At 38.9% G+C, this 14,734-nt stretch overlaps 1 protein-coding gene across 1 annotated transcript in view; it reads left to right on the plus strand.

Moving 5' to 3' along the window:
* Nucleotides 1–14,734, plus strand: part of lrp1bb (low density lipoprotein receptor-related protein 1Bb) — a 231,062-nt gene that overhangs the window by 188,171 nt on the left and 28,157 nt on the right. The window contains exons 57-72 of the mRNA XM_044016058.1: nt 430–552; nt 2,142–2,323; nt 2,524–2,723; nt 2,951–3,139; nt 3,278–3,426; nt 3,668–3,761; nt 3,977–4,093; nt 4,753–4,872; nt 5,687–5,806; nt 7,596–7,712; nt 8,831–8,937; nt 9,597–9,729; nt 11,927–12,033; nt 12,484–12,616; nt 13,050–13,172; nt 13,324–13,446. Of these exons, the coding sequence (XP_043871993.1) occupies nt 430–552; nt 2,142–2,323; nt 2,524–2,723; nt 2,951–3,139; nt 3,278–3,426; nt 3,668–3,761; nt 3,977–4,093; nt 4,753–4,872; nt 5,687–5,806; nt 7,596–7,712; nt 8,831–8,937; nt 9,597–9,729; nt 11,927–12,033; nt 12,484–12,616; nt 13,050–13,172; nt 13,324–13,446 (2,137 nt within the window). The remainder of the gene's footprint in view (nt 1–429; nt 553–2,141; nt 2,324–2,523; nt 2,724–2,950; nt 3,140–3,277; nt 3,427–3,667; nt 3,762–3,976; nt 4,094–4,752; nt 4,873–5,686; nt 5,807–7,595; nt 7,713–8,830; nt 8,938–9,596; nt 9,730–11,926; nt 12,034–12,483; nt 12,617–13,049; nt 13,173–13,323; nt 13,447–14,734) is intronic.

A 14,734-nucleotide genomic window follows, 5' to 3' on the forward strand; every position in this document is an offset into this window, starting at 1 on the left:
ATAGATCATTTAAAGGAATACTTCACCGATTTGCATTTAGCTTTATATTACTAGAATAGGGGTAGTATTTTTGAAAAATTGTGCTTCCGAACCTCAGTTTCCCCTGAGTTTGCGAAATATCTTCATTCTTTTCTTTGTTATGTGACCACCAGTGACACTTGGTCTGAGGCGTGAAACTGTAGCGCTAATTCCGCATTTTTTAGACCCACGCGTAGAGGGACGGGTATTCCTTTAAACAATGTGCATACACTGAGCAATAGGTTACATAAGGTGGGATGAAAATGCAAGCTACATTTTATATCTTGAAAAGATAAAGAAGAAAGAGAAGAATCATATTTGTATAAAATGCTATAATTGTAATAATTGGACCGAGGACATCGCACCAAAAAATGTAATTCTTATGTTGTCTCCCTCTGTTGTAATTCCCAGGGTCTCAACAACATCATCCACATAGACTTTGACTACAAGAAAGAATTTATTTATTGGGTGGACTCAACAAGGCCAAGTGGTCGGAAAATCAACAGAATGCGCCTCAATGGGAGCGACCTCAAGGTAACACACAATTTAGTCTCTGTGTAGATGTGCCATATGGTGCCTTGGATTCTTTGCTTTTTTTTTTCTCCTGCAACACATTAAGCTGGCGATTTTTACTTAGATAAACAAAATGCATTCACTTTTGTACTTTTCTTGTGTGCGTATGCTTCTTTGTTGAATGATCACCACTGGCCTCTAAATAATTACACGTAAAACGAGCATAATAATTCAGTACAAAGCTGCATCAAGTTTGTCTGAGTCATCGTATCAGAGCCAGACACTGGGGACTCTGGGACATTAGCGAGGCACCTGATGGTTCTCCATCCTACATCTCATTAGCACTGGTGTATGAGGGCATTAAGCTCATTCAGCTCAATTACTTTCACAGTCTCCTTTTGAGCCAATGCCACAGCTTAGCAAGAGGACAAACTCTCTGGGAGACAGATCAGGAGTTTCACACATTATGTTCTTTTAAAGAGTCACTGATACATGGCACAATTGGCTAAGACTTGCCATATTAGTACGGAGAGCTTGGGAAGCATAGAATATAGATATCTCAAAACAAGATAATTAAACGTTTTCTCAACTGCACGCTTAAGAAAAACTGAATTATGAAAGCGTACTCTCTCGGAATGCTCTTTATTTTTTAATAAACTCTATTCAGAAATCAACATTTCATGTTGCCCTTTAGTTGCATATGAGTTAAGCAATGTTGTGATACTATGGATAAAGTGCTTAATGCTTTTTTTCCAGGACCATATACTGTGTAGAATATTTATATTCTTATATTATTCATTATATTTGCAAATGATGATAGAAAAGCTCCCCAAAGCACATAATGCTCCATAATGAGAGATTGTGTATGCCTCTGGGTTTTTTATTTATTTTTTATTGTATTAATTTGGTTATTCATTCATCGTAAAAGGAGTTTGTAAGGCAATGGTTGTATCTGCCAGCTGGCACAGTGATCATTTTTAAACTGCTTTAGCGAACCCAAAAACTAGATGATGATATTGCTGGAGACCTTTCATAATTTCCAATTTTTTTTCCATTTTCTTTTTTATTTAATGTATTATTATGGAATTCCACGTTGCCAGACAAATCTCATTTGACAGTGGGGAAAAGTAAGTAAGTTAGTGTGCTTGAATAGCAATAATTTGGTGTACTGTATGTTTTTAGTTGCAAGCGATAGCAAGCTATTATTATCTGCTTCAGAAATGTGTGCTACTGTTCCATTAAGATTCAAGATTTGGATTTATTTAAATCAAAAAGGGAGTGAGTTTGAGAGCAAATTACAGTTCATCTGATAGAGTGGAGGTTACCATGGCAACACAAATTCAGATCTTAAAGAAAGCTGTCCCACTCATCACAAGAGCTTTCATTTTAGTTCTGGATGTGAATACAACGAAAAGAAAAGGTTTCAGTTTATGTAGGTGATGCATCATGATGTGAGTCACTTCCTTTGTGATGTTTGTAGGTGATCACGCCTTACAGAGAAAGACCTGTACCTTTTACATGTTCTCATTTACTACTGAAAAAATATTTGCTGACATTCATCAGTCTGAAAGAATTCAAAACACTTCAAAATCCTGCCCTTGCCTCACTAGATAGTCCACAGAACAGCAGTGCCCAGTGCATTGGCAGTGGATTGGATCGGAAAAAATCTGTACTGGTGTGATGTGGAAAGGAAAACAATGGAGGTGTCCAAATCCAATGGACTCTACCCCACCATCCTTATCAGTTCTAGCCTCAAGAATCCCACAGATTTGGCTCTGGATCCCCAGACAGGGTAAGCATATTATTATTCACTGTATAGCTTAAGACGATTATTTTCATAATGAGAACTGATTCACAAACAACACAGAAACAATACTTTTTTTTTTTTTTTTCAAATGCTTAGCCTTGAATCCACCAACGCTCTAATCTGAGGAATCTTGTGACAGTATTCACATGATTTTTGTACATAAACTGTGTGTAACTTGTCACCAGGTATGTATTCTGGGTGGACTGCTGTGACCCCCCTCACATTGGACGTATCGGCATGGATGGAGGAGGGCAAACGGTTATCATTGACACAGAGATCTATAGCCCCACTGCTCTCACCATTGACTATACCAACAAAAGGCTTTACTGGGCCGATGACAACCACATCCTGTTTGCCAACATGGATGGTACACAGAGACGCAAAGGTAAGACCAAAGTGTAAAGGAATGATTTGACCTTTTCTCCTACGACATGCTGTCCATGTACTACTCAATATTTGCAAGGCCACTGACGTCGTTTTCCTAACGTAGACGTTTGTTGCGATTTGATGTTGTGACAAATCCCCAAAGAAATGTCCTCACTGTTTTGCATGCACCAGTAGCTTGACTGCGATATTTAGTCAAACTGAATGTGACTGTTTGTCCATCTCCAGTGTCCTACGATCACATCCAAGGGGTAATGGCTCTGACTTTGTTTGAGGACTTTGTCTATTGGACGGATGGGAAGTCGAAATCACTGCGACGTGCTCATAAGACAACTGGCTCTCAGGGGATGGAGCTCCTCAATTCCTGGCAAGCCATCAAATCCATCAAGGTCTACCACTCCCTACGCCAGCCTGAAGGTATGAAGTCCATCTGCTGCTTCATTCCAATCCTCCCATGCAGATTTGTGGTCATTGGCCTCTAATACACTTTTAAGAAGTAAATGATTTGTGTAATTCAGTTTGAACTCAGGCATGTACTCCTGTCCTTCTGTGCAGTACCCAAGCACCAGTGTCAGATTGCAAATGGAGGGTGCAGCCACCTGTGTCTTCTGTCTCCTGGTGGAGGACACAGATGTGCCTGTCCTACTAATTTTTACTTGGCTGCTGACAATAAGACCTGCCTGTCCAACTGCACCTCAAGTCAGGTGAGATGCATTTCTCTACCTTTGTACATGTAAATGTAGTTTTGAACACGCTGTTGCTCCGTGCTTTGCCCCTGAAGGGAAACGTCTTCAGTCTAATTTGCTTCCCACTTCTGATAGGTAGTGAAGTTTGTACAACAACAACAAAAAAATTGATTGATTTGGTTTGGAAAAAGAACATTGTAGCTTTAATGGACAGGGAAGTATTCATTCTTTCTCTTATTATTTTCTGTGGCACAAATAGTTTCGCTGTGGGACAGATGAGTGTATCCCTTTCTGGTGGAAATGTGACACTGTGGATGACTGTGGGGATGGATCAGACGAACCTGCTGACTGTCGTGAGTGCTATTTTATTCCGAGGTTGGCTTAAGCGTAGTTATAACCAGAAGCCTGCCTCTGTTTTTCTTGTTAGCCGCGAAGGTTGTCAACATTGAATTGGAAATTGGAATCAATGGAACCTGAGCTTGCCGTCTTTGCCTCTCATTAATTTTAAATCTTGACTCTTCTTTTAGTATATGTAGCATACACACTCTTATGATTTTGTTCTCAACAGCGGAATTCAAATGTCAGCCGGGGCGTTTTCAGTGTGGCACTGGCCTTTGTGCGCTTCCTCCCTTTATCTGTGACGGAGAGAACGACTGTGGCGACAATTCAGATGAAGCAAACTGCGGTAAGGATCAAAAATAAACGTCACTGTTGTCAGTTTTGTGTCTGCCGTTCTTTGTTGCTGCTGCTGCTTTGCGTTAACGTAAGTACGCAGCGGTTTGTGCTATCGGAAAAATTCCAGCTGTCTCTGAAAGCTGATTAGTTGCAACATGTGGTTATTACGGTAATTTCACTCGTGCTGTTGCAGGGAGCCAGAGAATCAGACACTGATACAAAAAGTCAAACAAATGTTATTTTAAATATGTTTTATACTGTCTACATTTCAAATTTAACGTGCCCAGTGTGTTTTTCTAAATACGACTTTTTGTTAAATTGTTAATACACCATTTTAACATGCAGTAAATTGTAAATAACTGCCAGATATTGAAAGATATTCTGGAAAAATGGGTAAAAGCACTTATTTACGGGACATTTTCTGGCCCTTTTATGGTTAAAATAAGCAAAAAAAATTCTGAGGCTTCACCAATGAAAAGTCCCAACATTTTCGTATTTCTTCTGAATATTACGCTTTTTGTTCAATTTCCAAATGTGATACTTGCGTGATGCTGTGTGTATAGTCAGTACTGTTCAGTATATTTCAAATAGAGGCGTTGTTATTTGGACTCAATTCAGTTCTTTTTTTTTATTTTACCTCCCACTTTCCATACCCATTTTCTCTTTTAGAGACATACATCTGTCTATCAGGACAGTTCAAGTGCACCAGGAAACAGAAATGCATCCCTCTTAACCTTCGCTGCAATGGTCAGGATGACTGTGGGGATGGAGAGGATGAAACCGACTGCCGTAAGGCTCTGCATTATTACTTTCAGACCGGTGGTATTAGAAATGGCTTTGATGAGCTTTTAGACCAGAAATCCAATGAATATATCTTGTGCTTGATCAGTCTGGTCCTTGGTTGCAAGCAAAGGTCACTATTTTAAGATTTTTGCTTCTTTTTTTTTTATCATATAATTTAACTGATGACGACAAATCACCTAAGTTGTGTTTTGTTGCAGTGGTTAATTTACTTCTGTGCTCAGACAGAGTATGTGATGCTAACATCACTTTGTCTTCATTAAGTATTCTAAAGGCAACCCATGTTATAGCCCGTGCCTCCGAAAGGGGATTAAGCGCTGAATCACACGGAGGACAAGAGCAGATTTTCTCTGCCATGATGTAACTCATCAGAATATAACACCCCATTCAAAGCTTTCAGGCTGCTGCATTTGTCTTGCATGTGATTGCAAGAGGGACGAAAGTGGCCGACGACAATGCAGGCAACTTTAATATCAGCTTTAATTAAAATAAGGCTAATTACTTCTCCCCTTCTTAGACTTGGAACATGATTGGATGTGGTTTTGAATACACTTTTGAAAGGATCACTGGTATTAAAATGCTATCTGAAACAATGTAAGGCTTTCATAACATGCAACTATGGCACCCTCTCTGTAATGAAACAATGAAAAAGGCATTGCTTTTTTCTATTGTCTGTTATATTACAATAGTTCTATGCAAGCTTAAATCTTCAGGTTATTTTCTACCAACCCAAATGTCTTCTTACGTGTTGATTTGGACTGCATTTCTCTTTGCCACACGCCATCTGTCTCTTTGCCTGCAGCTGAAAGCACCTGCTCCCCAGACCAGTTCCAGTGCAAAGCGTCTATGCACTGCATATCCAAACTCTGGGTTTGTGACGAGGACCCTGACTGTGCAGACGGTTCTGATGAGGCTAATTGTGGTGAGTTGTTGAAGCCCACTCAATAATGATAAATCAAACCTCAGTCAATCAGCTACAAATTAATACAACTAATACTATTAATATAAAATTAAAATAAATATAATAAAAATATAATATAAAATATAAATATATATTTATGTGTATACATACACATATATATATATATAATATTAATATTATAATAATAATAATAATAATATAAAAACAATATAAAAATATAAAAAAAACATCAAATCAGTTAAACTGAAGTTATCCAAATGATTTTACTGGACTCAGCTGTCCCTGTCACCATAGTGAGCTCAGCGTAATCACTCCACTCATTTTCATTTCCAAACACAATCACAATCAAATTGAGTTTCTCCTCAGTGGCAACCGTTTAAGGTGAAAGCCATAGGTAAAGAACCATGAAACCTTTTGTTTTTCTAGAAAGCACACGTTTCTCACACTTCACCTGGAGCGTGTGTGGTTTTAATGTTGCAGTGACACAATCAAGCCTTTCAAATTTTCACTGAGAAATGAAGCTGTTGGACCAACAGCCTCAACACCAACTTCACCATTCAGTTTGAAGTAAAATTAGCTAGATGTAAGTGGTCTGTATTTATATTTTCAAGTCTCGATGACCACACAAAGCTGCTTCACACATCTATGTGCAAATCACTCATCTTTCACGTTGCCGGGAGCAACGTGTGCAAAGTGTGAATGGTGTCTTGCCCAAGGACACATCGGCACGATGAAAGACGATTCTTTTTTGTTACCTTGAATTTATCAGAGGTCAAATAATATCTTTAACTTTGTGCAGTTAACTGATGTTTGACTCCTGCCCCTCAAACTGCATTAACAGTAGTGTTTACCAATAATTCATCATCTAAATGCTTTCAACACTTCAGAGAACAGAAGAGATATTGTGGCTTTGCAGATATTTCACTTTGAATTACCTCAGACTGTTCCGCAAAGTTTTGCTTGTTAGCACCTTAATGATCTCTGTCCAAGCAAGGAAATATTACCCCCCCCATATCACATTCTTCACGTGGTGACGGAGCCGGTTTTCTAATGAATTGCTTCCTTGTCTCCTCTGTCATTGCACTCAGCTTCCCCTTCTGATCCTCTGCTGTCATGTTAGAATGAGATTCAAGCACAATCTGCCAACCTGCGCTTTTTTGACACTTTCCCAAGTGATAGCATTAATTCCTCGGCCATTACCCCTGATGTAATCGACATGGAGATGACTTTAATCAGAAGCTCCCAGTTTGACTTTGAAAACCCAAACGATGGAAACGTTGCTGGAGCAAATATAATCTGGTCATCAGTTCATCGTAACTCACCTTAAGTGTTAAAGCGGTAACACTTTTGTCACACAGAGTGGACATTTTAAAATAAAGATATCTCCTCACTTTATTTGGTAGTTGTTAGTGCTCACAGGAATAAACAATAAGTTTGGGCTCAGTCTGTAACAACAGCATCAAATGATTCAGTATGTGTAGTGTTTGTTTGTTTGTTGTTTTTTTTCTCCCCGAAATTTTCTTTAGATGCTTTCTTAGAAATCTCACCCACTTCCTGTCATAAATTCTGAAAAAGTGAAGATGATTGGTAGCAAAGTCAGGTATTTCATCTTAGGGCGCGTTAGCCTCTTGAGTACAGACTGTGTTTTGAACTCGGCGTCAGACTTGCTCAGCAAAACCCCGAGGAAACGATGATTACACATACAAAATATGATCGCTTGCACGCCATTAATATTCATGCTCTTTGAAGCCATTTTCATCTCCGTGTTTGTTTGCTCCTGTTGAAAAAGATGAAAAGACCTGTGGACCACATGAATTCCGCTGCAAGAATAACAACTGCATCCCAGACCACTGGAGGTGTGACAGTCAGAATGACTGTGGAGACAACTCAGACGAGGAGCACTGCAGTGAGTACCTGGCTCCATTTGCTTTCTTTCGGCTTCACTCCCTCATAGAAGCGATGAAGCTATTTTGACTTCACTGAAGACACCTGACTGCCCCTCCCGCCACCACAGCTCTTTCTCAGACACGCACAAATTTCCTTGTTCTTCCACTATCCCATCAGCTAGACTCACTTTGCTCTTTTTAAAGCATCCTCTTATTGCCTGTGCTGTTTCGTAAAGTTGCCTTTTATTTAGATATTAGTCATCACTCTTAGAGGAAAAAAGACGTCTTTCACTTCTTTGATGCTTGACAGTTGCTTGCATGTGTACGTATACAGTATGTATGTAATTGCCTGCCTATATAACATGTCAGTGTGCGTGCATGCCTATTGTTCTTATATGTTTTATGCATCTCTTATGTGATTTATCAGATGTTTATATCCCATAGCTATTATTATAATTTAAAAGGGTCAGAACAACTTAAACATTAAATTATGGAACAGTCTAACAGATGAATTAAAGCCAAGTAAAAACAAAATTCAGTTTAAAACAATACAAAATGTACCTTTTAAATAAATACAAGGATGAAGAGCAGCCGTTTAATCCATCTCACTTAAAATGCAAATGAAAGTTAGTCAAGTGTTAGACTGCAAATAATGAAGCAGGTGGACCAACAAACAGGGGAGAGGCTAGAATTCATACTGTAGTGTTGCAATGCCTGCTGGGAGTCTCCGTTGCAGTGCAGCTCATTATACTCACCCTTGAGTTAGCGAACAGTCCATGATAACACAGGGAGGACCCAGACAGTGGATCTGATGCAGCTGTTTAGCTGCGTCCTAATATTGTCCTGTGGGACAGTTAAACTCCTTTTGAACGATTTTTGGCTTTAGAGAGCGCATTGCTCCCCTCCAGTCGTAATAGATATATATTCACATATGGATTTCATCTGCAGAATACTCCACTTCTTATACAGAATTATGCTTTTAGTTGAAACCATGGTTTTTGCCACTGCATGAGCATGTGATCGTAAACGCAGAACAATTTGGCAAATAACCTGAAGATGTCTGATTGTTCTTTGTGATGCTGGAAAAAGTATTTTGTTTGTTTTTTATTCTGTATCTTTTGTGCTTCTCTCCACTCAGAGCCAGTCACATGCAACCACAAGGATTTTGCCTGTGCCAATGGCGACTGCATCTCCTCCCGTTTCCGCTGTGATGGGGACTACGACTGCCCGGATAATTCAGATGAGGCCAGTGTTTGAGATTTGTATTCATAAAGCCACACCAATGCTGCCAATGAGGCACATAACAAAGAAATTCAATTCAATTCAATTCAATTCAATTCATTGTATAGCACCTAATCACAACATAGATTATCTCAAGGCACTGTACATAGTCAACATTATGGAGAGAAGAGATACCCAACAAGTCACACAATGCACTTTTGTGTAATTATATATGAAGAAATTCACATATGAGAGCCATTATCATGTATTGTACAGCGTAAGGAGATTTTGCAGGTTTCCTACAGAAATGACGAGAGATGATTCAGTGTATTGTATAATTCAAGGACAAAGCCTTGTTATTATGATTCATTACTCTTCTTCATGTTGCTCTGTTCCACACTTGCAAAGCAATTTTTATATATAATCCCTCTCCATGCAAAGCAGCGTAAACCTAATTAACTCTTTATTTAACCCTCTCCCCGAGTACTAGCTTTCTGGGTCAGTGCAGTAATATGGCTTGAGGAGAGATAGTTTGGGCATTTTTAGAATATAACGCAATTATTAACATTTTTTATTCACAGTAGCCATCGTCCGTTAAAGCATAACGGTGGGGATGAATGAAGCTTGTTTCCTATTCTTTGATGTGTTTATATATTTTTTTGTTTTGCTGTTTTTGTTTACAGAGAGCCTGTGAGGCACACTGTGCAGATGACCAGTTTAGGTGTCACAACAACCTCTGCATCTCGCTGAAGTGGCTGTGTGACGGCCAAGAAGACTGCAAGATGGGGGAAGATGAGAAAAGCTGCCAGGCAACAGGTGCACATTTAATGACCTTGAAATTGTGAAACACATCTGTGTTGCAGATTTATTTTTGATCAAGATATTACAGCCATTGTGTATTGTTATGCACTTGTCCTGATCTGACAGTTTTAATACAAATAACTGCAGAGAGTTCCCTGGACTTCAGGCCTTCAGGTTTTTTGTTTTAACCACATCCCCAACCGTAATTGAACCCTTAGAACACAGAGCATTTAGGCTGCTTTCATGTATATACTTATTTACAGAGGCTATAATGATGTGCAATATGTCATGTATGTATTTTTTTTTCCCCAGCACAAACTAAGCAATTCAATGAAATTATATAAACAAAAACAATTCGCAATTTAAAAAAAAAAAATTTGATAGAATTTGTTGTTGTTGTTTGCTTGGCTCGTTTTTATGACCAAAAATATGATAAATTCTGTTTATTTTGTCACTTCTGCACAATTACCACTAATCCTGTTATTTTTTTTAATGTATATGCGATATAAAATTTGACTCAACAACACATGAGAAGACGAAAAACATGTTTTGTGACCTATAAACACACATTCCCCAGGATGTCCATATAAGGAATTGTGTATTATTCCCACGGCAATTTACCGAGGGTGGCAGCGTGAGCACTAAGGGTTAAGCATACAAGATGCACATGGCTATAATGTCACAGCAAAGGGTCAGCATATTATCTTTTATCCTTTATTTAGCCTGGAAGGTGCTTTTGAGATACAAGATCTCTTCTTCCAGGGAGTCCTGGTCAAGATAGTTACATAGAGAAAACAATTTCAGATGTTAGACTCACAGCAGAATATAAAAGCTAAAGGGAAGTAGTTAAAGGAGAGTAAAAAAAAGAGAGAGATATAATAAAGTAAAGTGCGGAAGTATACAAGCCATATCAACACGATCCTTAATCCGGACCCCTCAAAAAGGCTGTGTAAAACAACATGTTTCTTTCACAGCACTCCATAAAACACATTTGAAGGTGTTTAAAAAGGTGTTTCTAGTGAAATTATGTTTTGCAGCACATTCCATGTCCGCGAGGGAGAAAGCGGTGTAGTCGGCTGATGGATGAAAGTGGCAGTTTTAGAACGTTCAAAATAGGTTAAAAAAAAATGTCCAACAAATAAAAAGTATGGTGACTTATTAAAGTTTAAACTCAAATGAAAATTTGACTGCAGCATAAATTAGAAACACCTTGAGGCAATTTCTAATAATTTGACACAATGATTACTTTGAACTCCCAAAACTCATTTTTTATCCCTCAACGGTTCATAAGCTGACTGTAACAAAGCTAATATGAAATAGCATGATGTGGTGATAATGTTTCTTTTCTGGCCATTGTTGAACACCATAACCATTGTAAGGAAGTGACTTTATTTCTTGCACCTGGACTGGTTTGGAGAAGCATATAATTAAAATATGTCCATTCCAGTTTGGAGTGTGAAGGTCTTTCAATTCAGACATTTTTGCATCGTTTTTATTTTTTTTTCACTAAAAGTGAATGAAAAGGTCGATAGCTTGGAAAGGTACAGTATGTATTATGCGTCAGTAAATATTCAGCTTAACAGGGGCAGTAATTGCTATCCTAAACAGAGTCAGAGCCAAAGGACAAATATGCAAATGTTCCTGGATCAACTCTGTCATTGAAATTCAAAAGAGAGAAACCTATATTGCATGGACATGAATCCATTATATGTTAAGCGCTGGTTGTTATCATCATACATATAATCGCAGTAGAAATTGGTTTTGAAAGTGGTCAACCCATCCATTTATTTGACTTGTAGGATAAAAAAATGGTACAATAACGGGGCTGATTATCGGAAATGACTTGAGTCTGGTCCATGTACATCCATGCTAATTGCAGACATTGAAAATGTTCTGCAATTCAATATGGGGTAATTTTGTGGAACAGTAAAATGGCCTAAGCTCTGCTTAATTGCTCTATTGAGTTTCATTGTTGATTACTGATTGTGAAGTACTGTAAAAGCACCTTATTGTCTCAGCGGCGAACACTTCACATTATAAACCTTTTGGGCAAAATAGACATAATTTCATGTTTAGCCACATTTTATTTTTACATTACACCAGTGTGGCGTCCACAAGGGTCAAAAACTGAAGAGTCTCACTTGAGCGATTTCTGTGTGACTGACAAATAAGGAGGAAATGTCACTGACTGACTTACTTTGCCCTTCTCCAGTAATCCCTTCGTGTTCTGTGAACGAGTATGTGTGTGCCAGTGGAGGGTGCGTGTCAGCCACCCTGCGGTGTGATGGACATGACAACTGTCTGGATGGCTCAGATGAGGTCAGTGTAGCCTCACACGACTCAAAGAAGCATTTTAAGTTGAGAAGTTTCGGCATGCCCGCCTCCTAAGATGTGCTCAGTTAAGCTCATCGAGCACAACTTAGCAGGTGAATTTGGTCTGCATCCATCAGGGCAATGCTATGCATCACCTGCTTGTGAGACTAACCAATACGCTGCTGTTTTTCCCTGCAGTTTCCTTAATCAAATTCCGATAATGCTTTAACCTGTGTATGTATGTTCCTGGTTGTTGTCTTTTTTACCCCCTCTTTTTATTTCTGTGTTTTGTTCTATGTTTCCACGTATAGTATTTTCCAAAAAGGGATAGTGTTTCAATAGTGAGGCGCTGCTTATCTGACAATGTAGCGTGTACTTAAAGTTTCTTTGATTGCGCGTGAAATCACGGCTAACCGTCACCAGTTTTGATTGTTGACAATGAGTGTTTGTTGACAGATTGGCTGTGTGAAGGAGTGCAGAGAAGATGAATTTCTGTGCCTGAATCGTGCTCACTGTATCCCCCGACGCTGGCGCTGCGATGACGTGCTGGACTGCATGGACCACAGTGATGAGGAGAACTGCAATCAGGGTGCGTTTGAGTGTGGACTTGCAGGCAAAATGATATTGGAGGACGGAAGGACAGACGGATGGAAAGAAAATCTATTTTCAATACAAAACATAACTATAGCAATTCACCCTCGATAGAAGCAAAGATAAAAGTTAACACCATTTCAAATATAATTGACAGCCATTTCAGAGCATTTAATTTAAAATATAAGACTGTGCAATAATATTATATTACCATACCATCCCTTACCTCTTTAACCATTGATTAAAGAAGTAGAGGATTGATTGATGATGATGAGAATGAGGTATTTGAAATTAAATAAAGGAAAAACATGCCTCGAAAAATCTGTAGCTGCCACGATCTGTAGGTAAAAATATATCAGAGAACCTAATCGTGCACACAGGCTTTGTATCATATCTTCTGCGTCTAAAAGTCTGCATGTGTGTAATCGCAGGTGCTTTCTTCTGCCGAGCTGATGAATTCATTTGCAACAACACTTTGTGCAAACTCCACACATGGGTGTGTGACGGCAAGGATGATTGTGGAGATAACTCTGATGAAGACATGGACATGTGTGGTGGGTTGATATTGTGCTCTCTCAGGGTTTTCCTTGGACTACGTTGTTATCATCCAAGACTGAATAGTTCATTGTCAGTTCATGCTAGATTTAAAGCAGCTGTCTTCTTAGACGCGGCCTTTAGTTTTTTTGTGTGTGTTTTCATTCACAGCAAAACTACCCTGCCCTCCCACCAGGCAATTCCGTTGCAGAAATGATCACGTGTGTCTGCGCATGGACCAAGTCTGCAACAAGGTGGATGACTGTGGTGACAACTCGGATGAAGAAGAGTGTGGTGAGCACAAAATGCACTCATGTGCAAAAGAAAAAAAAAAACTGCTATCGAGTCTAGTTCTATTATTTGAGAATCACACTTTTATGCTTGTCCTTGACCCACAAAGGTACATCTATAGGAGGTAGATACATCGTCTAAGCCTGCTACATTAAATGGGGTAGAACCTGGCAACCCATGACCACTGTTAGTTTTGCCCGATAACAAAGTCCTGTAATGTAATGTCTTTAAGTTTAATAGTTAAATGAAAGAGTGACTTTCTCTCTTTTTTTTTTACATCAACTACATGTGCAGTTAAGCATCACTATGTAATATGTGAACAATGTTCAGGGAAAGTGTCTTCAAAATTAATGAGGTGTGTGTAAAAAGGGGGATTTAATCTTTTTTTTCGCGGATAGTGGGCCCAAGAGCGGAAGAAGTTTTGGTAATTTTCTCTTAGGGTCACCATTCCTAAGGCATATAGTGTCCCGTCATGTTCCCTTTACACATACTGTGAACAATCACACACAGCAGACAGAGAAGAAAGGGACAAATCACTTCCCTCATCTTTCACTCTTTCATTCCATCTATCCTCCATTCATTTCCCTCTCTTATTCCATTATTCCACCTATCCATCTCTTACCTCACTCCATTACTTTTCACCATTGTATGCTCCTTTCCTCCATCCATCTCTTCAGTCTTGGTGTAATCTCATTTTTCCCCCTTCATCTTCCTCTCCATCATTTTGTTCCTTTCCTTCCTTCCCTCTGTTGTGCTGGTTTTGTATGTCAAACACTTCATTGTTTTTACTTGTGTTAATGTTAAGACGGTTCTCTGGGGTCTCTCCCCATGCAGATGGCTTAATAAGTAATTTACTGCAGAAGTCCCCAACTACCAGGCCACAGATTTATTTATTATCAGAGTCTGAAAGATCTTTTATTTTGAAAAAACACAAAAATTTAGCTTACAAGCTAGCAAAAATCAGTGAAAAACAAACATCTTTGGAGAGCTTCTTTGGAAAGGGAAAAAGACCCAAGGAGGAGACAGAAGAAGAAGAAGAAGAGGAGCATTTGACCTCCAAGAAAAAGAAAGCTGCATTTAATCGATATTATCCGGATTCCTACTTAAAATATGGGCTTATCGCTACAGATGATTCTCGCGCACCAAGTCCGCTCTGCTCTGCATAATATGTAGCAATAGGCTACACTAAACCACTAAATCATCGGGAAGGTGAGTTGTATTTATACACACTTTGTTTCAGTTGTTTCTATACCGGTCCCTGAAAATATTGTTGGGCGTCCCCAATGGTATG

This window comes from Solea senegalensis, linkage group LG2 (assembly GCF_019176455.1).
Source record: "Solea senegalensis isolate Sse05_10M linkage group LG2, IFAPA_SoseM_1, whole genome shotgun sequence".
Lineage (NCBI taxonomy): Eukaryota > Metazoa > Chordata > Actinopteri > Pleuronectiformes > Soleidae > Solea > Solea senegalensis.